Source organism: Brachycentrus maculatus, unplaced genomic scaffold (assembly GCF_059751285.1).
Source record: "Brachycentrus maculatus isolate JH-2025_06_01 unplaced genomic scaffold, ASM5975128v1 h1tg000064l, whole genome shotgun sequence".
NCBI classification, from domain to species: domain Eukaryota; kingdom Metazoa; phylum Arthropoda; class Insecta; order Trichoptera; family Brachycentridae; genus Brachycentrus; species Brachycentrus maculatus.
The window spans coordinates 759,448-786,866 of record NW_028280818.1 but is presented as its reverse complement, the minus strand read 5'-3'; the positions used below and the strand labels follow the sequence as shown (position 1 = coordinate 786,866).

Below are 27,419 nucleotides of genomic sequence, written 5' to 3'. Positions count from 1 at the left end.
AATATTGTGCATTTATGTAACTGTAAAATCTAGGATAATAAGGGAGTAGGATCAGGTAAAGAGTTGAGAAGGCAGAGCTCCATTCATAAATGACCCAAAAAATCATTGGCTCTCAAAAATTAATATTTTTGGGTTTTCATTCCCTTTGTTTTCAGATTATCAGAAACATGCGGGACATTTTCTAGGATGTCGGGACACCACTAAAAATTACAGTAACATATCCCGACGTACCAAGACGAATAGCAACCCTAATATTTCATTAAATTATTGACAATGGCAACCCGCAATGCATCACTTCTGTATCGTCTAAACGGTCATATTTGCAACAGGTTTAAAAAATAATACCTTTTTAAAAACAGGCGGTTATAATACTTTTCCAATATTGTATAACTTCGATATATGCTTAACATTATTATATATCATATATACAAAGACAAAGAAATATATCTTTACTGCGTAATTTTATAAAAATCTTATTGCTCTGTAAATGTGAACTCTATTTACTTTGGCATACTGTAATATTACTCTATCATCCTAAATATTGACATTACAAACATACTGCGAAAAGTGACTAAGCCAATCAATTGAAAATCTTTTCTCAGTCTTAGGGCGTTTGCGCACTACGCGGGATTTTACCGTCCGGGACTTCAGTTATCGTGATAAAATTATGATTAGCTTGGATTGGCTTGTGCTTTTGTCCATCTTTCTTCGGATCGGTGCGTGAACAGTTGTGCGTAAATTCGATCACGCTAAACTGTCATAGTTGCTTTTATTTTTCAAAACCGGACTGCTGGACGGTAAAATTCCGTGTAGTGCACAAGCTGCCTTACTCTTCATTACAAGAGGTTGTGACTCTTGTCGAAAGAATATTCTATTCTATTCTCCAATTATCCCTTGACTGCGGTGCACGTAGCGCTCCAACCCCCTTAACTTGATCGCTCCATCATGTGGGGATCTTCCTCTCCCTCTCATTTGAAAATATAGTATATAAAAAGAGGGCAAACATTTTTTTTTTTTTGTGAAATTAAAATATCCAATTGAGTTATAAAAGCGGTTGTTAGTTACTTAAAATATATACAATTTTCAACACATTTGGGCAACAAAGATATGTAACATTTCAATGTATAAAATGATGAGTAAAGCCAGCCAATGCCGGGTTCTAGCCCCAGTGAATGTCCAGCCTTCCATATTCCTTTTGTAAAATTAGACCTGTATATTGAGGCGTCTATTAAAGCATCTAGTCATATCCACTCATTTCAAATGTTATTTGGCTTGTCTACTTTCACAGCATGCTTGAAATATATTATACATAATTTTTGACGCTTCCACAATCCCAAATAGCACAGCAAATAGAAAAGGAACTGCTGTCTCGCAAATTTTTTACCAGCTGTCAATACGTATTTACTGAAACTTGCCGATGAATCTGTGCTTTTGTTTTCTCAAAAATAAATGTAAGGTTATGTTAGCTGACACTATACTTGTCTATATCGATAAAATGCTCCTGATTCCTACCAGTCAATGGCCTAAAACTTATTATATAACTTAAAAACATCGCAAAAAAAACATAATAAGAATTATAAAATTAACGCATTGTTTACGAGAAACGATTAAAAGTGCCTTTTGCATAATATTTGTAGGGAGCGGGAGACGGTTGTAAGCGTTCTGTTTGGTTATTTTTAGTAGAGGGCAAGAGACGCCAAAAAATATTGTACAGAATGGGGTTTGCGGTTACTTGTGATTAGTATACTGAGGGTCAGACAACAGACTGTCGGTTATAATTAGGGTTGGGGTTGATGAAAAAACTGCCTGACGAAGATGCTGGCTTTTTCCAATAAATTATTTGATAATCATCATTGAAAGAACATTATATAAGAAAATTGTTTATCAAAAAATATATCTAATTATTGATTTTATTCCTTCAGTTTTCACTGGATATTCAATTACAAATCAATTTATTCAAATAATTTTTTATTACGCTCGTCTTCACATTTCATAATACTTAAATGTTAGTCAAATACTTCCGTCTCGGGTTATTTAGAAAGGGGTCATCATACATGAGTTTTTCTTATTCAACATTTAAATACAGTGGCAGCTCGCTAATCCCAAAGTAAATTATGGAGTGGGTAGTTCGGATGAGGGTATCGTTCAGATTGCTTTTGTTTGCTAGTGTTTTGAAAAAAAAGGAGAGCAAAAAGGGAAATTACTATTTACTAAAATGCTCTTCATTTTTATTTCGGTACTAAATGAATAATCAAAAAATTTAACACTTTTATTTTACAATTAAAATATAACTTTGTTTTAAAATCACTATTAATATTTTATTATAATTTAGTTATAATAAAATATTTGCAGTGATTTTAAAATAAAGTTATATTTTAATTGTAAAATGGAAATACAGAGTTATTGCTTCTAATATAAATTTTACTTTTATTTTAGCTTGAATAATCAGATATTTTCTTTTCAACCGACGAACCTAACTGGTGTTCAAGGGCTTAATCACGCATTTGTCTCAAAACCATCAATTACTCGGTGTTCTGGATGACTTCTCCAGCCCAATCGATTCGGTGGAATTTTAAACTGATATCAGCTGCTCGCTGTCATCAAAACCGCAAAATAGTTGGTAGATTAGCAAGCTGACACTGTACGTACGCAAAAATAAGATCGGTACAAAATAAGCTAGGTAGATGCAAAATGTAGTTGTAAAATAAGTGCAAAATTGCCAGCTCTAAAGGGAATGGCAGTTTTAGAAAAAAATTAAATCCAACTGACAACCAATTAAAACATTGACTGCAATTATAAAAATTTTGAGTATAAAATGAAATTTAATTTAAAAAAAAAAAAAATTGTGACATCTCATTTGTTTTATATAGGAATGTATATAAAGGGTCCGCCAAATAACTTTTTTTTTTCAAAAACAGGGCGCAAAACATCGAGTGTAGCTTCGGCTGTGTGGCACGTAGCGCCGTCCTGTTGAAACCAAATGTTGCCAATATCCTCCTCTTCAATTTTTGTGAACAAAAATCCGTTCAACATGGCCCGATAACGATCGCCATTGACTGTAACGGCCACTCCTTGCTCATTTTCAAAGAAAAATGGCCCAATTATGCCTCTGGACCAAAATCCGCACCAAACAGTGACTCGTTTTGGGTGTACCGGCTTTTCAATGTATGCGTGCGGGTTTTCTGTGCCCCAAATACGACAATTTTGCTTGTTTACATACCCGCCAAGATCAAAATGAGCTTCATCCGAAAAGATGATTTTTTTGGCAAAATCGGCATCTTCTGTAAGTCGATCGCAGGCCCACTCAGCGAAGCGAAAACGCATTGGATGGTCAGTTGGCTTCAACTCCTGAACCAATTGGACTTTGTATGGCGTCATACCAAGGTCTTTATGCAAAATTCGTCTCAATGATGTCTCCGAAATGTTCAATTGTTGAGAACGACGGTGAATTGATGTTGATGGCGCTTCACGCACACTTTCTGCCACAACATCGATATTCTCGGGTGTACGCACTGTTTTTGGCTTTTCACGCTTTGGTTTATCGATGAGGATGCCAGTTTCTTTCACTTTTTTCACAAGATAACGAACATACGGAGCTGACGGTGCTTCTCTTCTTCCAAAAACCGTACGCAATTTTCGCACACATTCTGCAACATTACCATGATTTTCAAAGTAATGTCGCAATATTTCCCAGCGTTGTTCAAGCGTATACACAACCATATTCGCTCAGCGGAAGGATAAAACTAATTATCTGTCAAATCAGACATGAGCTAAGTGTTACCATTCACGAAATAAGCACTAGTTGAAAAAAAAAACTTTAGATGGCGGACCCTATACATAATAATTAATACTTCTTAAATACGGGATCAACCGAGTTAAATCCCTGGGTTTTCAATGTTCAACCTTGTGCATTATATATACACATAAAATTAGGGCTAGAATACAGCTTGGTGATACAGATAATAAAAAAAATGTAGAGGCATATTGGTGAAGGTTACGTTCCTAGAAGTGGTATTGCCATATCTATTACGTAGAGGTTGAATTACAGCAAATGTGGGGTAATATTTACAAGACTTCATTACTTCAAAGTTTTCGACAACCATAAATGCAACTTTTTTTCATCATATGGCAACATTCTTAGCTGTTCAAATGTACCCGCTCTGTGGTAGTTTCTTGCATTCTCATATATATTTCTCACTCTTTCCTTCACTATATGTATTAGGCTGGATAGGATCGACACATTCATATTGGTGCAACAAGGATGAAGATAATTCTAAACATGACACTCTATCCTTATTACTCTAATGAAAAATTCTATATGCGTCTCATTATGTTCCTCCCTTGTTGGTTCATCTGTTTCTCTGTGTACTAGTTAATGTCATAGAAAAAGAAATATAAATGTTTGTACAAGTCATTCTAAAATTGCCAGTTTCATTTTAGGCGACCATTTCTAGGAACGTAATATTCGCAAATACAAAAAAAAGTTATTTAGATAAATGAAGCTGGGCATAGAAAATATTTCTTTAAATCATCATACCTAAAATAAATAAATTCATATGAATAGTAACAATGTCTGACAGATCTCAATTGTTTTTCGATAACACAAATAAAAACAGTTGAATTTTTAAACCATTTATACGATCCGCTTATTCTGAGCGATTTAAACAGTTTGAGAAGTGGCAATACCAAAGATCGATTTCACACTGAGGATTTGCAAATATTTAATTATATATATTAATAACATATAGTGGTATTTACAAAGTATTAATATTAATACACAAATTATAAAAATAAATAAAAGAGAAACATTGTTTATAACCACTTTTGGTACTATTTTTTCCAACAATTTTGACAAAAACCCTGTTTTCTTCAAGGATAGATGGATACAGTTGAAAAAGTAGCAAAGAAAAATCAAAAGAGGTCTAAAACAAAGTTTGTTTTAATTAATTTTTTTATTAGATTCATAATATGTGTGTCGGGTTGTGGTCCCATAGTTAGTATCGCGGACTCTTAAGTCAAAGTTTCTCGGTTCGAACCCACTCTACCACAGTTTGATACCTATTTCTAATATTGAGCCGCTTAGGCTCACAGAAATAGTTTGAAATTGAAATATTTGTGTAAATAATAAAAACACAAATATTTCTCTTTTCATAAAAAAAAAATAATAATAATAAAAATGTGCAAAAAAAGTAAAAATTTAAAAAAAAAATGTATTTAGAATGTATTAGTAAGTTTTACTTATTAAACACCATTATTTCTTAAAATCTACTGTGACACGTGTTTCGATGCATTCTGCATCATTTTCAAACACCGTATGATGCGGAATGCATCGAAACACGTGTCACAGTAGATTTTAAGAAATAGTGGTATTTACTAAGTAAAACATTAATTAAAAATGGATAGATTTTACCACAAAGTGACTGCCGAATCAATTAATGAAGGTATTAGTAACACTGTTCCCTTTAGGCCGTAAAATTTCAAGAAGAGTAAAACCTAACAAAACTATATTATGTTTGTATTTGTGTCACTGAAATAGTTGAGAGAATAAATGCAAGACAAAAGCAATAAAGAATTTTCTTAAATAGCGCTAACACTGACTATCAAGCTACACATCTCATATTAACTATAGATTATCGTCTTCATCAGTTGGTTTGGTACAACTATTGGCTAAATCGTTCACAATTTCGTGCAGAGCTTCACAGTCCACAGAAGTCGGTACAGTGACGCCGTTCAAAATTTCATCGTCAATGTCCATAACACTAGATTCGTCGTCGTTCGTCAAGCCCGCAACGTCAGATTTGTCATCTTTGGCTATGTTTGTGCCGAGTTCGTCGTTTGCACTCGCGGAATTGGTGGAATCTTCATCGACATCTCCAATGTTGGATTCTCGCTCTGCATCATTCGTTTCATCACCGATTGCTGCATTTACTATTTTTTCTTTCGCAGCGTCACATTCCAAGTCTAGATCCGTAGGGATTGATTTATGTTTTGCGACATCTGCATCGTTAGTTTCAGATTTGCAAGGTTCGTCGTCTTGCGTAATATCCATGATGCAAGGGGGCTCTTCGTGTGTCAAGACTACATCATCATCATCCGTATCTTCATCATTATTTATATTACTGGATTCATCATTCTCAGTTACATTATTGGATACAATATTCTTTCTTACATTATCGGATTCTGTGATATTAACGGTTTCATCGTCTTTCTTCTCTTGGGTCGGTGTCAAAGAACATAAGGATATTGTCGATGATATGACCGGAGTGAAGTTTTCAAAGGATGTTTGAGAATTGGAGGGGTAATTCCTGTACAACAACTGGTCGGGGATGGATACGATCATGTCCCGGTTGGATTCCGTAATATCCGGAGAATACGACATGTTGGTGAGGTCTACGCAGTTAGTTTCACTTTCCAACATGTCCATCTCGTCCAAGTCTTTGGACTGCTCGGAAGAATTGTCGATGGATTCCGCTCTTTCGATCGGCCGATGACGAAGAGTGTCGTAGTTGAAGTTTCCGACGGACAACGGGGCGATGTCTTCGTCGCACTCGAATATCAGACTCTGATCTTCTTCGGGGTTGTCGCAGATGTGAGACTTGAACAGTTTCTCCGACGCGATGTACTTGAGGCAGGAGCGGCAGCGGAATTGAAGATGGAAGCGGTAGTGGTGGTGGATGCACTCGAAGGTCTTCCCGCAGACCTTGCACAGCTCGGCCGGGTAGACGGGGTGGAGGACCATGATCTCCTTGTCGTTGTGGACGTCTCGCAAGTGCCTCATGTACAGGCCGTACTTGATGAAGGTCTCCCCGCAGTGCTTGCAGAGCAGGGGGTTGTCCTTGTAGTGGCGCAAGCGGTGGGAAGGAGAATGCGCCTGGAATGCCATGACGGAGGTGAAGGTCTTGTCGCAATAGCGGCATCCGAAACTCAGAATCTTCTTGTGAGTTCTAACGTGCATGGCCTTAGTGTAGTTGTTCAAGTACGGCTTGAAACAGAAATCGCACTCTTCGTAAGGTTCTACGAGGCGAGTGGATTGCTTGTTGAAGCCGATGTGACCGGCCTTCTTCTCCTCCGGCTTCTCTTCTTCTTCGTCTCCGTCGTCGCCGACGGGACAAGGATGCCTCTCGAACAAAACATCGGAGAAGAAGTAGGCGTTGCATCTTTTGCACTTGTATTTCTCGTGATAAGCGAGGTGGTTGTGGAGATGGCTGAAGGATTTTTCGCAGATGGGGCATTTCTCGACGGGGGACGGGGTCGGGTTGATGACCCAATCGACCTCCTTGTCGTGGGCCTCCTTGATGTGCGTCGCGTAGTCGGGGAAGAAGACGAACGTCTCTTCGCAATCGGGGCAGCGCAGCGGGTTGTCCGTGTAGTGTCGGTTGGTGTGGTTCTTCTTGTGTCTCACGAAGAGCGTCATCGTGACGAACTTCTTGGGGCAGAACTTGCAGCCGTAGTAAGTGTTGAAGCGGAGATGCACCGAGCGGTGTCGGAGCATCTGCACCTCGTTAGGCTGCGTGACGAAGCAGAAGTCGCAAACCGTCTCCCTGTTGCCTTCCGGATGCGCGTTCTCCGGCGTGATGTTGTGCTGCGCCTTCATGTGGCAGTGCAGCTTGACAGTGAGGGCGAAAGGCTTATAGCACGTGGGGCACTTGAGCTTCTTGTCGAAGGGGTCGCTGACTCCGAGCACCTTCTTGCGGTCACAGTCGTACGCCATGTGTGCCTGCGCGAACGTCCTGTTAGTGAAGTACTTGAAGCAATAGTTGCACCGCATGGAGTTGTGATAGTCCAGATGCCTCTGGTAGGAGCCTTCGTTGGCGAGGACCTTGAAGCAGACGTGGCACTGGTATTCCTTCAGCTCGGTCACGTCGTTCCCCTTCACGTCCACCTCCTTGATGTAGTCCTCCAGGATGTTGTGGGCCTTGTACACGTGCACGTGGAGGTCCTTCCTGCGGACGAACCTCTCCTCGCAGTGATCGCACTTGATGGGGTTCTCCTTGAACTTCTGGTTGAGGTGCGCCTTGACGTGCATGTTGTGCATCTTGAGAGATATGGTCTTCTTGCCGCAGAGGCTGCACATGTAGAAGCGGGTCTTTCTCTCGTGCCGGACGCTGTGCATCTTCAGCTTGTGGTCCGAGTCGAACTCCTTTCCGCACACCTTGCATATGTAACGGATGGCGGGGATGTCGTCGGCGCCGGGGTCCTCCTTCTTCACCATCTTCTCCTGCGGGTGAGATCGGCGAACGTGTCTTTGAAGCTTCAGCGGATTGGCAAACAGCTGGTCGCACACCGGACACACGACGGCCAGAGGGTTCTTCTTGAGCCGGTTGATGAACGAGTGCGACATCATGTGGGATTTGAGATGCGCGGCGGTTTTGAGTCCCCTGCCGCAGACGTGGCATTTGAATCCGCCCGCGTTGCCGTCGGCGTGCATCCTGGCGTGCATGACGTATCTGACCTTGTTGGTGAAGGCGATGTTGCACTTGAGGCACTCGTAGCGCGTGGCGTGCCTAGCTGCGGGCGAGCTGTGCCAGCGCTCGTGGTAAGTGAGGGACACCTGCGTCGGCATGCACTTGCCGCAGACCCGGCACTTGAAGTCCGTGACCTTCTCGGTCGCGCTGGACTGCTGGTCCCCGTAGTGGTCCATGGCGCGCGTCTCGTTGCGCTTGACGTGCTGGCGGTAGTGCATGCTGAGATGGCCCTTCTTGGAGAACTGCTTGAGGCAGACGGGGCAGCGGAAGTCGTTGCAGGCGTTGTGCCAGTTGAGGTGCGCGATGTAGCCGCGCATGTTCTTCATGACCCGGGGGCAGGACTTGCACGCCAGGAGGTTGGGGTCCTCCAGGGCGGCCGACGCGTGCCCCCGCATGTGCTCCCTGAGATGACTGTCGTACTGGAATGACTGCAAACAAAATAAGACATTTATGAAGTATGACATAAATTAGATTCCCTCAAAGAAAACCCACCGAATTGACATACAGGATGATGACTGCTCCAGTTGTCAAATTGTCTCTCATTTGAGAAATGACGACTGTACACGTTATCTTAAAACTCTGTACGGAAGAGAAAGTTACAGCTTGACTAATTTACACAAAGAAGGAGAAATAATAGTTCAGTTTTTTTTTTGACATCTCGTCAAGTGATCACTTAACCAAGCCTATGATGGCCGTAAGCCGTGTGTAAATGCCCAGACTTCCATATTCTTCTTCACCTATGTTGAGATGGCAAAAAAAACTCCTTAGAGGAGATAATCTGGATTTGTGAAGTATTAGGACACACTCAAAATGTTGTAAATATGGAATAAAATAACAACTATACAGTTTTTTTCCATATAAATTTTATTTGACCAGTGATCGGGTTTCATTGTAACCGACATCATCAGACTGGTAAAATAACTGTATAGTTATTACGGGGTTCGGGTATCGGTAATAATAACTTGTAATTAGGATGCAATCGTTTATTCAACAAGTCGCTATGACAGTACAAGGGACCAGTGTGTGCAGATTCCTTTGTGCCAATCTCATAAGGATTGGGTCTAATAACATAAACATTCCCCGCGTACACCCCCGCCCTGCCCCTAGCGGGCACACAGGGTCATACATAGTTCAAGTTTAGTCTGAAAAACTGGGCCATGGACAAGAGCCAAGAGATCTAGTCCAACAGCTCAGGGATGAAACACCCAAAGGAACTGATCACAGGGTACTCGCGAAATTCACCACAGAAGCTCTAAACCTTAGCAAAAAACAAATAAGGATCCAAACCAGGACCTTAACAGGACACTGCAGACTGAGGAAACACATGACAAAAATTGGACTTCATGACTCCCCTGTATGCAGATTTTGTATTGAGGATAACGAAACGCCAATCCACATTCTCTACAATTGTGACGCACTCGCCCACAAACGAAGTCACATCCTTGGAGGACCTCTACTGGACTCCGAGAAGGCGAAGCTCCTACCACCAAGACAGGTCGTGAGTTACATGACTCATGCAGGTCTTGGCAGTGAGCTGTAATACAGAGGGAGGTCACAATAGACCTAATATGGTCGCAGTGATATAATGGATGCAAAATCCCTTGACCTCAAAAAAAAAAATCGTTGTTATTTTATTCTATAAAATTCGTCATAACGTAACGTCGTAACATCGCTCGCGGCGAGCATCAGCGAGCATCCGAGACTATGGATGGAGTACTCGGCTCGCTGTACTGACTGCCTGAATGCTCGCATCGTAACGTGTTACGATACAACGAAATGGCTCCGGTCAGTCACCACCCTAATGTTGTAAATAGTTAAGTCACCTGTGAGCATACGGGGCAGGCCACCTGCTTGGCGGTGGCCCTGCCCCGGTTGGAGTGCCAGGCCACGTGGTACTTGTAGGTCTTCAGCGTGGGCAGCACCTTGCCGCACTGGTCGCAGGTGAAGCCGCCCAGGCTCACCACCAGCCGCTGCCCGCCCGGCGCGCCCGCCCCGCCGTGGCCCGCGCCCGCCCCTTCCTCTTGCTTAATGTTGGCCACGACGGACTCGCAAAAATCCATCACGTTCATCTCCTCCCCTTCCTCGCCCTCCTCCCCCTCCTCGCCCTCGGGCTCCGCGTCCTTGGGCACCACCTGCGCGTTGTGCTCCGCTATGTGGACACTGCAAGGGAATGAAGAAAATTTCAATGATTTTTTCAAACCCTTACAGACACTGTATGACATTGTGAAATACGCAATTTTCAAAATATTACTTATTTCATTCAAACCCTTATCCGCACCGCAATGGTGCATAGGGCACTGCATCATATAAACGCAGTGTTATCTTGATCGTCAACACACGAAGGAAAGGCGATCAGCCCTCAGCTTCAGGTACCAGTCCAGGGTAATATTGAATAAATATTAAAGTGGAAAAATCACTTTTATTTATTTGACCCCCCCCCCCGGGGAATCGAACCCGGGACCTCCAGAACGATAGCCAAGCGTGCTGACCATTACACTACGGAGGAAGAAAATTAGGCCAAAATAATTCGCAATTATGAGATACTCTGGTGCGGGCCAATCAGGAACTTATTTATTGTAACTGCAGACAGTTGGTAGAATTCCATATTGAATTGTTGGGTAGTGTATCCAAAATAAAACATGGTTTTTTGGATTGAATTCTACATTTATTTATGTATTTGTTAATACGTGACGCATTTCGTCTTCTTAGGACATTATCAAACACAAAACAACAGTGTTTGATAATGTCCTAAGAAGACGAAATGCGTCACGTATTAACAAATACATAAATAAATGTAGAATTTAATCCAAAAAAACGTGTTTTATTTTGGATATATTACCCAACAAATCAGGAACTTGTCACCATTTGCTCATCGCTGGGAGGAAACCACGTTGCACTCCTCAGGAGAAGGCGGACTGTTGACTGTCATCAACAGGCCTTCCGTTCCACTAGAAGAGCGTTCGGCATTTTGTGTTCTAGCTAGTAGGTAGTAAGGTAAGGTAAGGCATTGTTCCTGTGGGGTGTGCCGCGGCACGCTGGTATACCGTGGTGATTAATTGGTGTGCCGCGGAAAAAAGTCTAGTTTTGTGAAGATATTAAATAAACTTTGTTATAATATTACACTTTTTCTTAATATATTTTGATAATATAATATAGTCCGCCTCCGTGGTGTAATGGTCAGCGTGTTTAGCTACCGTGCTGGAGGTCCCGTGTTCGATTCCCAGTGGGGGTGAAAATAAATATTAATGATTTTACGCTGTATTATTTATTTAATATTACCCCGGACTGGTTCCTGAAGCGCAAGAGTGATCACCTTGCCTTCATGTAAGTAATGATCAAGATAGCACTGCGTCAATTCGATGCAGTGCCCTATGCACCATTGGGTGCAGATAGGTGGTTATAAGTAATATTTTGATGATAAATCAATATTAAAAAGAGCATTGTTTTCTTTTTCTTTGGTGTACCTTGAACAGAAACAGGTACTGTTTGCGTTTTATGCCACGCGGGTAAGTTAAGTTAGGTTAGGTTAGGTCACGCCCCCGTAAGTATCGGCCCTCACCTGAAGTACTTGGTGTTGGTGAACTGGACGCTGCACATGGGGCAGGTGTACTCGTTCTTGGGCTTGACGTTGGCGTCCATGTGCATGCGGTTGTGGCGCTTGGTCTCGGCCAGGTTGCGCAGCATCACGCTGCAGTGCAGGCACCTGGCCGGGCACTTGGTGAACACGATGGGCTCTGTCAGCAGCCCCGACGCGTTCAGCGACAGGTTGGCCGAGGGAGCCGGCGGCGGAGCAGGCACCTGTAAACATATGGAAACCTCATTCACAAATGAACCGCTATTTCAAACTTTATTCACAAATATACTACTATCTCAAACTTTATTCACAAATGAACTACTATGTCAAACTTTATTCACAATTGACCTATTATCTCAACTTTATTCATAAATGAACTACTATCTCATACTTTATTCACAATTGACCTATTATCTCAAATTTATTCACAAATGAACCACTATCTCAAACTTTCTCACAAATGAACTACTAACTCAAACTTTATTCACAAATATACTACTATCTCAAACTTTATTCACAAATGAACTACTATGTCAAACTTTATTCACAATTGACCTATTATCTCAACTTTATTCATAAATGAACTACTATCTCATACTTTATTCACAATTGACCTATTATCTCAAATTTATTCACAAATGAACCACTATCTCAAACTTTCTCACAAATGAACTACTAACTCAAACTTTATTCACAAATGACCTACTATCTCAAACTTTATTCACAAATGAACTACTATGTCAAACTTTATTCACAAATGAACTACTATCTCAAAATTTATTCATAAATGAACCACAATCTCATACTTTATTCACAAATGACCTTTCTCAAACTATGTTCACAAATGAACTACTATCTCAAACTTTATTCAAAATGACCTACTATCTGAAACATTATTCTGACAAAGTCATACCACTTTACACCCAGTTTTTTTTTTAAGCTCTTATCCGCACGCCATGGTGCATAGGGCACTGCGTCATATAAACGCAGTGTTATCTTGATCATCATCAACACCTGGAGGAAAGGTGATCAGCCCTTGGCTTCAGGAGCCACCAGTTCAGGGTAATATTGAATAAATATTGTAGTGAAAAATCACTTTATTATATTTGATTGACCCCTTCTGGGAATCGAACCCGGGACCTCCAGAACGGTAGCCGAGCGCGCTGACCATTACACTACGGAGGCGGACTAGAGGCGGAAGAAGAGACACGAGGGGTTAATGCTCTCAGGTGACATTCTAAGGTCGTGTCCACCTTCTCCTCTTCGGGACTTCCAGTATGAGGGGCTGATGGGTTCCTGACAAAGTCATACCGCTTTACACCCAGTAGAAAGAAACAACTAGTTGTAAGTAAATATGTCACCTTGGAGTACTTGTTGTGCTTGGAGTTCTTGTGGTACTTGAGGGACTTCTCAAACTGGAAGCTCTTGTCGCAGAGTTCGCACTTGAACTCGCTGAGGGAGTTCTCCAGCTCCGAGACGGTTTCGTTAGTGTAGTCGTGCTGATTCTTCAAATGGACCCGGAGGTTGCCCTTGTACCTGGACAAACACCAATAAATCAATTCAATTCAATTAATATATACATTACAAACTACAATTTTTTTTAAATCAAAATACATTAAAATAAAATATATGCAAGAACTATTGCTAAAGGTGTAGAAGAATCCCGCTTCGGAAAACTCCTTCAGACACGTGGAACGGATCAATATCCAATGAGATATTGTTCAACATAGCGGCAGCTCCTCCTACAGGCATAACCATCGGCAGGTGGGTCCTGTGTATAGGAATGTGAAACAATCAATGCCGACGCTGTCTTAGGTAACTATCGGGAACATACAGACCAATGCTCCGGATAATTTCAGCATTATCGACCATACCGCGCAACAATTGATAAAAATGCGTAATCAAATATACATTCCTATTTTGATACACAAAACTTTGTTTTTGATCCACTCACATTTTTATTAAAACCAACTAGTTTCGGCAACAACCTGTTGCCCTCTTCAGGGTTTATTTTATGAAAAAAAAACGATAAAAGTGTGAGAGTGCTGTATATTTTTCACATCTCAACATAGATGAATATGGAATATTTAAAGTTTTACTTAGTAAATACCACTTTTTCTCAAAATCTATTGTGATACGTGGTTCGATGCATTCCACATCATTTTCAAACACCGTATACAGGGAATGATTTTTTTTTTTTTTTTTTCAAATAAATTAAAAACAATATCTCTTATTTATTATTAAATTTAAAATGTCTTACTTGAATTTTTTGGAGCACTCTATACACTCGTACAAAGTGCCGTCAAAGGGTATTCCGGAGGATTTGTTCGCCGGCGCCTTGGGCTGATTGAGGTTGGCCATATGGGCCGCCAGGTGCATGACCAGCTCCATCTGGTCGCTGAAGGTCTTATCGCACTCCCGGCACTTCAGTGGGCCCTCCTCATCGGCGGAAACCGGCTCCTGCTTCGGCTGAATCTGCTTGGGCACCAGCTTCTTGTTGTTCGCCTTCTGGGCCTGCTCTTCCGGGTGGTGGGTCTTTTTTATATGGCGATACAGCCCGCTCTTGTGTGAGTATGTAATGTTGCAAGCTACGCATCGTATCGTGCCGCCGCCCCTCCGCCTGATGCACAGCTGGAAGTGTTTGAACATGGACGTGTGGGAAGAAAACCGCGCCGTGCAGACCGAACACTCGGAGACAAAGGCGGACTTTGCCGCATTCGACGCGACGGGCGCGTCTTCCTTTTTCAACTTTTCCTCGGGGAACTCTTTCGCGATCTCGCCGCAGACGGAGCGATAGAGGTGGCGAGTGACGTAGAGTCGTTTTTTGAAGACTTTGCCGCACACGGGGCATTTGAGACTGTTGGGCGGAACTAGGGTGCTGGCGAAGGTTCTCTTCTCCGCTCTGACCGGGGCGTTTTCGGCCTGGCACGTCACCAGATGCCTGTTCAACATTATGTTGAATCTGAACTGCTTTCCGCAGAGATGGCATTCGAGCACGTCGTTTTTGACGGAGCCATTGTCTTGAGACGACTCTCCGTGGTCGGAAACTATATCCGGGATGATTTCTTCAGCATCGGATTCAGGATGTTGCGCGACGTGTACTCTCAGTGACCTCGCATTCAGGAAGGTCATGTCGCATTTCTCGCATTCGTGTCTAGCTTCCGTGATGTTAGGGCTATTGCTCCCGGAGTCGGAAGATTTGGACAAGTGCTTGTTGTAAGGGGCCGCCTGGTTGGAGGCTCCTTCGTAAGACAAGGGGTCCTGGATGTCGATGCTGTAGCTCTCTTCCAAGAGCCCCCCGGCTGAGGAATAGCTCCCTCTCTCCGGAGAGGGGCCATTCTTTTTACTCTTACCTCTGGGATTTTTTTCTTTTTTAGATGTGGATACGTCTGTTCTATTAGAGAATCCGGAGTCGGAATTCCTCCTACCGTACGATGCTATCTCGGCAGCGCCACCTTCAATCAAAGGAAAAATATTTTAATAATAATACGGAACAACGGCAGATCAGGATCCAGTTTACCAGAAGTCTTTTTAAAAACAGAAATCTCTATTGCAATTTTTTTTATTCTTAATTTACAAATATTACCTAACTAACTAGCTAACCATCACACTGCTTCACCACAGGGGCAGAAAGAATAGAATGCCACACCAATCTGTCTTTGCAAAAACCTTCCCTACTTCCACATATATGCATCTCCTCATACATGCCCGCCGATTATTCCGATTCCTGACCTAACCACTAACAAGTATTTTTTCCTCGGTCTTCCTCTCCTATTTCCAACAACGTTCGCCTCATAAATTTGTTTTGCCGTTCTTTCTTCACTCATTTGATTCACATGCCCAAACCATTTCAACACACCTTTTTTAATTTGATGGATAATACTTATCTCAGCCTTACACCTATTCCTTATATCACCATTGAAACATCTATCATGCATGGTTATGCAGCACTGAGAGATCACATTTTGTTTGCATTTAGTTTACTTTGATCCTTCTTTTGCCAACTCCATTCTTCACTTCCATACTCCCAGTTTAGCTTTCACTGATAGATTTTTATTTGCATACACATTTCCTAATTTTAGGTTTTCCAAAATATAAACAAGTGTGAACATGAATAGGTGTTCCACAACATTTTTATAAATAATTCTATCTCTGCTATAAAATGTATAGTTATCGTAGAATAAAAAAAGAAAGCAGAAATTATCCAACATAAAATAAGTCAAGTGTTCTGTTAAAATTTATAAATTATTTCACTGAACAAAAAAAAATGAGAAACCCTGATCAAATGTGATATGTTGATATATTATAATACAAATGAACCCAACATTTTTAATAAATTGTATTAAATTTTAATTAAAATTGTTTACCATCAATTAAAATGTCAAAAAAGGTAAAAGTAGGTTATTTCTCTATAGTATGCAGATATAAATATTTTATTTATTAGCTTTAATAGCTTACATTGAAAAGGGTTCTGGCCAAAAGTCAATTTTAAAAGAACCTAAAAATTGACATAAATCTTATTATGTAAGAATAGTCTTTTGGCATTGTATTCTCTTTACTACCGCGGCGAAAAAGCTGCAGAATGATGAATAGATGCTTATCAATGTGCACAGAGATCTTAAAAAATTATTACGTGTTGACAGAAATAAGGAATGCAAATGTAATGTTTTTGTTGTCGTAAGCGGCGATTTTTTGTTTACACGTGAAATAAATATATGTAATTTGTTACCTGAACTACTTTGGAGAGTTTTACGTAGTTCCGAATCAGTTCTTTCGCACTGTTGTTTAAAAATATACGCAGAACTCAACTTCTCAATACACTCTCCACATATTTTATCCGGCAGGCCATCTCCTTCATACACCTAAAATCGAAACAACACAAGTAAAAACCCGTAGCCAAGTTTCAAGATTTACACAGGTTACCGACTAAATAAACTACCTTTATTTCGGAGCACGCCATGGCCATTTTTGATAGTTGAATTGAGTTATCGACGGCAAATATAGAGTAAAAGTCACCGAGCTTGAGGCACAAGCGGCATTTGCTGAGTTTGAGTACGAGAGACATTTTTGATGCTTTGAAGACGTATTCAATAACAAAAGAGTACACATTATATATTTCCTAAATACATTAAAACATACGCTAATGTTATACGCTAGTTTCTTTTAAAGTTATATTCACATCGAAACGAGAATCCAGCGCGAAATACGAGTGGAGAAAACAGGCAGGTCCGCGAAACCAGAAAAAACTCTCGCCATTTTACTGAAATTTCTGGACAGACAGTTTCGACATCTGTGATTGGTAGTTCGTATTTTTGAAGAGAGGGACAAGATGGATTGATTGGTTCTGAAATATTTATTATCGATAAGTTTTTTCAAAAATCAAATATATTCTTTATTTTTGGCTTTACTGCCATTCCTTGGGATAAAGATAGCTGCCATAAAAAAAAATTATAAGAGGGAAATCGTGGCATAACTTATCATTCGTGGTACAAATTACAGAACTCCATTTGTGGGTGAATATTTTTTTATAAATAATCAAATATTTATATTACATAATATATTACATAAATAATTAACACATAATGTAATTAAATAAACATTTAATTCCATTACTTCTTGATTATTTATGTGTCACTAACCGCAACCCGACACAATTTTCGAAAATAACTTATTTTACCAAATTTATAAGCTTCTTCTTCTGACTCTTATCCGCGTCCAATAATACATAGGACACGCTACAACTCGACCACTAATCAAACAAAACACCTTTTTTGACCTGAAGCCCTGCATTTTTTTTTATCATGAAATTGAAAATAAATATCACTGGCTTAATGTAGGTTGCCTCAAATTTATTAGCATATAGTTGAAATGATGAAAATGGCAGTGTGTCTAGAAAGTAAAGGAAAACTTTACAAAAGGTTTTAAGGACAAGGAAAGAGGATGTTTATGACCCTCAGCAATGAGGACAATATCTTTTAATTTTTCTTTTGTACTTTTATCTAGTAATATGTGTTTTTTGTATATTTTATATAAAAATCTTGATTTTTATGGTGCTTTTTTTACGATTTTTGATGCAATATATGTTTCTTTCGATACCACATATTTGATATAAAATATTCATAAGAATCTTTTGAAATAAAACATATTAACAGTTACAAATAAAAACCTATATTGTTAGAAATTCAAATGTTCCTGAATTGCCTTATCGATAGATAAGTAGGTACATGAATATAAATATTTTAAATAATATTTGCTTCTGATATGTGTCAAAATATATATTGTCTATGATTTCAAACAAAATAGTGGGAAATTAGTGACAGCTGCGCGTGTTGAGTTTCAAAAAGCGTTAAATAATATTGGAAATAGTTTAAAGATTGCAGTGACAACTGCAATTTTGTTTCTCACTTACTATAGTTTGAATTGCTTGTGTTTCTTTGTGCTATTGTGTTCGTGATCCGAGGAGTAAAATTCTAAAATTATCTAAGTTTTAGATAAAAATGGCAGAAGTGCAACTGTATTTTGTTTTGCCTCAAGACGCAGATAGTGAAGAAGATTGTGATATTGAAATGCAACAAGCATTTAATGTAGTGTATATTTAATTCATCTGATTTATTTACTAAACGCTTTGGTTTTTTGCCATTTTAAAAATGAATATCTCCACTTTTTTAGCAATGCGAGCATCACAGATCTAGCGGTATCAAGGCAGAATGGATAACCGAAGAACAGTGTTTACGTAAAGCGAATGTAACTAAAACAGACGTGTTTGTTTTTCAAGAGTTTAAAGGATCCGTATTCAATAAACTCGTTAAAACTAAAGCTGTGTAAGTTGACTGATTTACTCTGACATTAGATGTTTAAAAATAAAATACAAATATGGAACGTTATGCCTCAGTCAGGTAGAAAACTAGCACCACCAAAATACTGAGAAACTAAACTGAGGAATAAAATGCATAATAAATGGTAATTTGTGTAAAAGCAATAGTGTAAAAGCTTTGATTGAAGGGGCGATTTTGGGTTATATTATTTGGTTAAATAAATAATAATAATAAAACCCTTATCCGCACCCCAATGGTGCATAGGGCACTGCGTCATAAAAACGCAGTGTTATCTTGATCGTTTACACATGAAGGAAAGGTGATCAGCCCTCCGCTTCAGGTACCAGTCCAGGGTAATATGGGGTAATATTGAATAAATATTACAGTGAAAAAATCACTCATATTTATTCTTACCCCCCCTGGGAATCGAACCTGGGTCCTCCAGAACGGTAGCCGAGCGTGCTGACCATTACACTACGGAGGCGGACAATATTATTTGGTTGGTGGCTGATAACTCTAAATGTAAATATCAGCGATGGATTCATATAGTGTGCAAAATTATAATACATTACATACATTTTCATATTAAGGTGGGGACTGACCGGAGTCATTTGGTCGGAACGTAACACGTTACGATGCGAGCATTCGTATAGTCAGCACAGGGAGCTGAGTGCTCCATCCGAAGCCGGATGCTCGCCGCGAGCGACGTTACGTTACGACGAAATGCTCCGGGCAGTCCCCACCATTAAAGTACCCTACGATCATAGTGTTGCAAGGTTTGTCTCACAGAAAACCAAACTCTTTTTTTAAATTACTAGTTTATAGTGTCGCCATCGATTAAGAAAAGATGTTTTACTAAGTTATATCAAAATTTCTTGACGCTTGCAACATTAAAAGTGAAGAAATTCTGCATAAAGTGACAGTGTGTTTTTAACATTGGTCGAAAAATTAATTTGGAACAGAGTGTAAGAATAAAGTTTTGTTTTAAACTCGGTGAATCAATCACACAGCACAATTCTTATTATAACTTGATTTACAGGTGTCAAAAGTCTTCGTAATCGGAGGGCATGTATGACTAGATGTATGGATGTGAAGGAAGCGAGGAGTGTATGTTAGGACAGAAATGTGTGGCGTTCCATCCTCTCTGCCTACCCCTGTGGCGAAACAGCATGATGCTAGTAGTAGTAGTATTAAAATTAATTTACCGTATGCCTACTCAATATTGGGACATTTTTAGAGACATTAGGATACCACTTTGTCAATAACAGTTATATTTCCAATGTATCGGGGTGAATGACAATCCTTATGCGCCCTTGAGGTATTATTTTACGAAAATGGCGCTATATAAGTTATCCAAGTTTATTATATATTATTATTATGAAAATATAATTTATATTTGAAGCACTAACTTTGTGATTTTCCATTTTATAATTAAAATGTAACTTTGTTTTAAAATCACTATAAATATTTTATTATAACTTAATGTAATGTCTGCCGGTTTCCAAGCTAACCGGTAGACATTAGAATTAAGTCATAATAAAATATTTATAGTGATTTCAAAACAATGTAACATTGTAATTATAGCTTATGAAATTGACTATATATTTATGTAAGTAATAAACATGTTCACTTGCTTTTCATACGGCGAAAATTAAGTATACTAACTTCTTTGTTACTTACATTAATAATAATAAAACCCTTATTACAGTGAAATATTACAGTGAAAAAATCACTTATATTTATTTTACCCCCCTTGGGAATCGAACCCGGGACCTCTAGAACGGTAGCCAAGCGTGCTGACCATTATACTACGGAGGCGGACAAATTACTTACATTAGTATAGATAATTTCGTAACGGTTGTTATTTATTCCGATACATAATGTTACATGTTACACATTATTTCCAGGATAATTGGAGCGAGATGCCTCTCCTGCTGCCTCACGGAAGGCTCCCAGATACCCCCGGGCCCCCACCCCGTGTACACTGTCGCCATGAGAGGCCTCATCATAACTGCCAGCGGGCACAATCGAGAACAAAAGGTATATGGAAATACTAGTTACTTCAAGAATTTTATTGATATCTCAACATAGGTGAAAAAGAATCTACAAAATTTTAAGTGTATCCAAATAAATTGTTCACAAATCTGGGTTTTTTCCACTTAGAAGTTATTTTTCCCATGATTGACCACCACACTTCTCAATTTTTTGGAACTCCTTGATATATAATCAATCTTATGACGCAGTACATATCTCTCACTCCTTTCAACAATGTCATATATCGAAAATCATCATTTTTCAGTTGTGCATGTTTTCGGAATGCTCAGAAAATTTACTATATCCCAGCAAAAGCGGCATATTTTTAACTTAATATTTACCCGCTACAGGGCAGAATGTGTTGTTTTTTTTAATTTTGAAGAATAGGTATTGTATAATTATTTTTTTTAAATATTCTAAATATTTATCAAATGGATAAAAAAACATTCAGGTTTTACCTAAAAAGATCTGTTGCACTGTAAAAAGTTCAATAAGTGGCTTGTTATTTATTTTTAATACATTTTATTACATTTTAAACTTCAAGAAAAATCAAGTTATTTGATTTATGACGTTGTTGAAAGGAGTGAGCGATATGAGTTCTCAACAGCCATCTATGTGGGATATAGATTAATATGTATATATTTTGTATTTGGGTGTTTCAGGAAAAGATGAGAACTAAAATTTTATGGATGGGCGGAAGGTATGACAATATGCTGACTGCGGAAACCACACATCTCATTTCCAATACTATTTTTTCAGACAAATATATCGTAAGTAATTTGCTCTCTGTTTCCTTCTATTTCCATAGATATTTTTGGTCGTACTTTGAAAGTCTACACAATACATGATGCGTAAATTTTGACAGTATGTCGACAATTGAAATAAAATTTATTTAGTTAACTGTACTCTCGGGTTATTTTCCAAGAAACTGAAAAAATACCTTTTTTTTCTACAGAATTATGATAACAATGTTTGTTGTATTCACACCTGACAAAATTTTGCCATTATTGGTGAATTTAGGATGGGTTTATGGGCTTTTGTAATTTTATACATATTTATATAATTAATAAGTTACATAAAATAATAAGATTTAGAAGTATTTTTTTAGTGTAATAAATTTTAAAACATAGAATACACATATTACAGTCCGGACAATAATAGCAAATTTCTCATTTAATTTTTTTCCGCGTTTGTCTGTTATTGTGTATCCGGTACGCATGAAATATTTTTGTCATTGATATTTTTTCTAATACTCGTACGTGATACGGGTTAGTGCGGAATGGTTCAGAAAGTATGACGTATGCTCTTACGTGTATGAGGTTTTTAATTTTTTTTTAAAAAGGAATGAACCTGCAATGTTTGCTATCTACTTTTAAATGATTTTTTGCAGGTAGGATAGTAAAGATAGGGAAGGTTAATATGAAAAATACATAACAAACACCCAGACCAATTGAAAATGAATATTTATTGAATGCATTCTGCAATTGGCGGGAATCGAACCCGCAACGCCAGTTGGGCAGTCGAGCGTCTACCCAACTAAGCCCTGGGGCGTGTCAAACTGTCTTTGATTAATTCCGTCGAGAAAAGTCAGGAAAAAAATTATACTGAAACATTCCCAGGAGGCTGTCGCATCCAAGATTCCCGTGATGCACATGGACTGGGTGGAGGCAGTATGGAATGCCTCCCTGGAGCAGAACGTCTCCGCGTCGGACCCGGTCTTCGGCGACCACAAGCTGCCCACCTTCTTCGAAGCCATCGTGACCACGTCGGGCTTCTCCCGCCACGAGAAGAAGAAGATTGTCAACACGATCAACGAGCACGGCGGGAAGTTCCGCGGGGATTTCGAGAGCGCGACCACCGATGTCGTCGTGATGAACGCGTGAGTCGATCAACCTTTTCAGCTTTATCTTCCCCTTTGTTGGTAATAGAAGCAGAGGAAGACCAAGGAAAACTTGGCATGATCAATTACTCCAATATCGGAAAAATTGACGGGTATGTTTGAGCAGACGCATGAGTGGGGAAGAGGCGAAGATTGTTTGCAAAGACAGATTATGCATATTTATTCCTTACCTAATTGAAGTGGTTTTATCTTGGTCATTTATAATTTTTTTTGTAAACACATTGTTTACGGGAACCATTTTAATGCGTGTTCAACATACTGTTAGTAGAGAGCGGGAGACGCTTATAACCGTTCTATTTGCTTACTTTTGGTAGAGCGCGAGAGATGCCAAAAAAACATTGCACCAATAGGAATTGGGTTTGTGGTTACTTGTGATTAGTATACAGTGTGTAGTTTAATTAGGGTCGGGGTTGATGAAAAAACCGCCCGATAACAATATGTTAATCATAATTACTTTTTGACATCTCATCAAAGATGAGGAAGAATATAGAAGTCTGAGCATTTACAGGGCTGATGACCGTCATATGCTGGTTTAAGTGATCACTTTACACACGTGTAACATTCACCAATTCTACCCATTATTGACAACCACACTACTCAAATTCTTGGAAGTTCTATAAATATGAACCAATTTTGAAACATTGTTCTCGAATCACTAGAACTTCACTAGAGACATCTGTCGGTGTCTTCATCCATTGCTACTCTTCTTCATCTTTGATGAGATGTCAAAAAAGAATATGAAAATAACTCCCGTAATTGGAGATAATCCAGGTTTTGTGAACAAGTATTTGGACATACTCAAAATGTTGTAAATATGTTAATAAGTCCACATATTTTTTTTTTTTATTATTAGATTAAAACCAATATTTTTAGCTTTTCCACTTTTTTATTTGACCAGCGACCGGGTTTCGTCGTTACCGACATCATCAGACTGGTGAGAGGCTATACAAATTGTTATGTTATATATAAAAGAAGGCAGGAGTTGATAACCATGATTTGATATAATTTTATGAGAAATTAATTTAATTTGAGTGAATTTGAGTGAATTTGAGTGAATAAATTAATTTCTCATAAAATTATATCAAATCATGGTTATCAACTCCTGCCTTCTTTTATATATAACATAACAATTTGTATAGCCTCTCACCAGTCTGATGATGTCGGTAACGACGAAACCCGGTCGCTGGTCAAATAAAAAAGTGGAAAAGCTAAAAATATTGGTTTTATTCTAATAATAAATTAAAAATGCAATTCCATCACGAAGTGTCAGTGGATAATATAAATCTATTAAATAAGTCCACATATATTTAATTGTCGTTCTTTCTTTTCAGGGAAGGCATCGGCAGCAACAAGCACAAGGCGGCCATTGAGTACAAGAAGTTCTGCGTCCTGCCCACGTGGGTGTTTGAGTCCGTGACTCGGGGATACGCGCTCAACCCTGCCCACTTTGCCGTGCACGAGAACAAGACCTCCAGCCCCTATCAGAACGGCAAACTGCCAGATATGAGTGAGTTCTCATTCTTGTTCTTCGATTACAATCCGTGCAATGATTGATTTGCTTCATTCATAGTCAGTCTTCACCCGTCTCTTCAACTGTTCACAACCGATACGCAAATCCAAACGCCTCCACCTGCCCCCATTCTGCCTGTCCTATAGTCCACGTTTCGCTTCCATACAAATTTACGCTCCAGACTAAAGTTTTAATTAATATTTTTCTTACAACATTTTGAGTGTGTCCAAATACTTGTTCACAAAATCTGGATTATCTCCAATTACAGGAGTTATTTTCAAACTATTTTTTGACATCTCATTTCACCAATGATGTCTCTAGTGAAGTTCTAGTGATTCAAGAATAATGTTTCAAAATTGGTTCATATATATATATATATAGAACTTCCAAGAATTTGAGTAGTGTGGTTGTCAATAATGGGTAGAATTGGTGAATGTTACACGTGTGTAAAGTGATCACTTAAACCAGCCTATGACGGTCGTCAGCCCCGTAAATGCCCAGACTTCCATATTCTTCTTCATCTTTGATGAGATGTCAAAAAATAATATTTTTCTTGTTGGGGAAAGCTTGAAATCAAACCCTTTGAATTTTTTTAATACAACAATTAATTTTTCAGGTTTAAACTTGTCAACAATAACTAATTTGAGAAACCCTGTTACGTCTTCCGTGGATGAAACGTGTACCTCAGTTTCTAGCGATTCCACACAACTAACCAGCAACAAGGTATGTTTCATGCGGTTAATAGATTTCTACCTCTTTTTCACGTGTTATTTAAATTATTATATTATTTATCTTATTCTTATTAAATCAGCACTCACTGGTAGTCATAAACCATGATTCTCATAAATGCTCAGTACCTACTTAGGATCACACATAGATTTTGAAAGTGATTTCAGATTTTATTTTTATTTTAATATTGCATGTCAGTTCATGAACCACGATTTCTATGCGATTTTTGAAAACTTAGTATCTACTTAGAATGATATTATGAATGTGCTTTGTTGAGTTAATGGTCGTTATATCAAAACCAGCACTGTTGGCAAAGCGTACCCCATAGTCGAAATTTCAATACTCGGCACTTTTAACGGTTGATGTACGTCTTCTAATATTATTGAATAACTAAAGAAAGAGAAAAAAACAATACATTAATGATTCCTCTTTTTACAGGATTCTATCAGAAGTTCACGGAGCAGGAGCGCCCGGATATGTCCCGTTGCCAAGGAGATTGGTCAGCTGGTGGACAGCATAGAGATGAAGGATGCCAAGATGGCGGGATCCTTCCTGGACGGCTGTGGTGTTAGTCCCTTTACAACCAACCTAACCTAACCCTACCCATTAAAGTATATTTTTTCAGTTAGCTTATATTACATTTCTTGAACGTTTTCCGCGCCTTCATACTGTTTTTGGACGATTACATTTGTAGCTCACAAGTTGTCGTCCGGAGTGGATGTATTCGCTGCGCAATGCTCAATAAAAGCAACATGTAGGAGATTTTTCCCATTTTTTAAATCACATTTTCATATGGTGTACGGAGTGCGTGGAAGTTTTTGGTATCGTAAGGGAAGGGTTATTAACTATAACCTAACTATGAGTATTTCAATGTTTTAGAATTAGTACATAAACCCTGAGGATGACAGGGTTCTTGTCCAAACCGGTTGGAAAAAGTGTACCAATAAAAAGTGGTTAAAACAAAGTTTTTATTTTATAAAGTTTATATTACATTTAATACAAACTATTATTAACACTTAATTTACAACATATATATTTACATCTACACAAAAAAATCTTTTTGAATTCTTTTCGACTATTTTCATTCTTCAAACATTCAGGCATCTCATCATACGTTTTTAAACCCTTATACATAATACAATTTTGCGGTATTTTTTTTGTCTGCCTGGGTAAGTTGTTGTAAGGTTAACGAGACTTTTTTTAAGATTAACAAGGTGACATGGCGTAGTTAGGTAGACACCCGACTGCGAAACAAGCTTCGCAAAATTGGCTGCGCAAAATTGGCAAAATGAATTCAAGAAAGATATATTTTCAATTGGTCTGGGTGTTTGTGATGCATTTTTCATATTTACCTTCCCTATCCTTAGTATCCTACCTGCAGACAAGCCTCTAAAAGTAGAGGCTTTGCGGGTTATTTTAGTTTTTTAACCTGTTAACCGGGCGGGATCCATAAATACGTCAAATGTAAACAATATCGGGTACGAGTAGGTCATATGAATACATCCTTGAAATATATGTTTATTATATTATATATATATGGACGTATATTTTTCGAACAACAAAGGTATTAGTCATCCATACATGTCTCGATATGTATTTAAGACACGGAGTGAATCAGTATTAGCGCCCGTTACAAGTTGCGTAATTGGACAGCGGACCGCACGGTTAACAGGTGAAAAAGCGTCTTCCATCTTTGCAGATATATGTGTTGGGCACGACAGCCGCTCGCCGCGACAAGGTCCAGCGCGTGGTGGCTCGCTGCGGCGGTGTGCGGTACGACGCGCCCTGCGCGGGGGTCACGCACGCGCTGAGCGGGGACCCCAGCGGGGCGGGGGCCAGCGCGGCGGAGCGGGCCGCCATGCCCCGCGCCGCCTTTCTGTCCCTGCGCTGGCTGCTGGACAGCCTCAAGGCGCACAGACAGCTGGAAGAGGGCCAGGTAACGCCTTCTATCCTCTTAATTCAGTGGTCACTAACCCTCGGGAAAACTACAATCCACATTCTCTACAATTGTGATGCACTCGCTCACAAACGAAGTCACATCCTTGGAGGACCTCTACTGGACTCCGAGAAGGTGAAGCTCCTACCACCAAGACAGGTCGTGAGTTACATGACTCATGTAGGTCTTGGCAGTGAGCTGTAACACAGAGGGAGGTCACATTAGACCTAATATGGTTGCAGTGACATAAGGGATGTAAGATCCCTTGATCCCAAAAAAAAAGACCCCCGGGTTACCCAACTACAAAAGACGGAGGAAAACTTGATCAAGTATTTCCTCTCTCGTTTGTTCCACGTGTCCAAACCATCTCAATACACCTTTCTTAATATTATCAATAATGCTGATCTCAGCATTGCATTCTTTAGCATTCTGTGGCTTTGTCGGGTAGACACTCAA

At 39.2% G+C, this 27,419-nt stretch overlaps 2 protein-coding genes across 2 annotated transcripts in view; one reads left to right on the top strand and one right to left on the bottom strand.

Annotated features, from left to right (window-relative positions):
* Positions 1-5,302: 5,302 nt before the first annotated feature.
* On the bottom strand, positions 5,303-17,314 carry LOC148311469 (uncharacterized). Its single transcript, XM_088256586.1, has 7 exons — positions 16,979-17,314; positions 16,769-16,901; positions 14,300-15,494; positions 13,401-13,575; positions 12,025-12,263; positions 10,289-10,625; positions 5,303-8,893 (listed from the first exon to the last, which is right to left on the bottom strand). The coding sequence occupies exons 1-7, from the start codon at positions 17,102-17,104 to the stop codon at positions 5,624-5,626; spliced, it is 5,475 nt and encodes a 1,824-aa protein (XP_088112712.1). The 5' UTR covers positions 17,105-17,314; the 3' UTR covers positions 5,303-5,623.
* Positions 17,315-18,335: 1,021 nt separating this feature from the next.
* The window catches only part of mus101 (mutagen-sensitive 101), a 29,430-nt gene continuing 20,346 nt past the window's right edge, over positions 18,336-27,419 (top strand). The window contains exons 1-9 of the mRNA XM_088256585.1: positions 18,336-18,623; positions 18,709-18,860; positions 20,762-20,894; positions 21,551-21,658; positions 22,508-22,767; positions 24,120-24,295; positions 24,915-25,021; positions 25,466-25,594; positions 26,727-26,963. Of these exons, the coding sequence (XP_088112711.1) occupies positions 18,537-18,623; positions 18,709-18,860; positions 20,762-20,894; positions 21,551-21,658; positions 22,508-22,767; positions 24,120-24,295; positions 24,915-25,021; positions 25,466-25,594; positions 26,727-26,963 (1,389 nt within the window). The 5' untranslated portion in view covers positions 18,336-18,536. The remainder of the gene's footprint in view (positions 18,624-18,708; positions 18,861-20,761; positions 20,895-21,550; positions 21,659-22,507; positions 22,768-24,119; positions 24,296-24,914; positions 25,022-25,465; positions 25,595-26,726; positions 26,964-27,419) is intronic.

Bases quoted from the DNA above. Each gene is read 5' to 3' on its own strand.
- LOC148311469 (XM_088256586.1), bottom strand. From the start codon at position 17,104: ATGTCTCTCGTACTCAAACTCAGCAAATGCCGCTTGTGCCTCAAGCTC. The intron at 16,902-16,978 runs GTAGTTTATTTA...TTTCGATTTTAG, and splicing joins TGGCGTGCTCCGAAATAAAG to GTGTATGAAGGAGATGGCCT. The intron at 15,495-16,768 runs GTAACAAATTAC...CTTTGATTGAAG, and splicing joins AACTCTCCAAAGTAGTTCAG to GTGGCGCTGCCGAGATAGCA.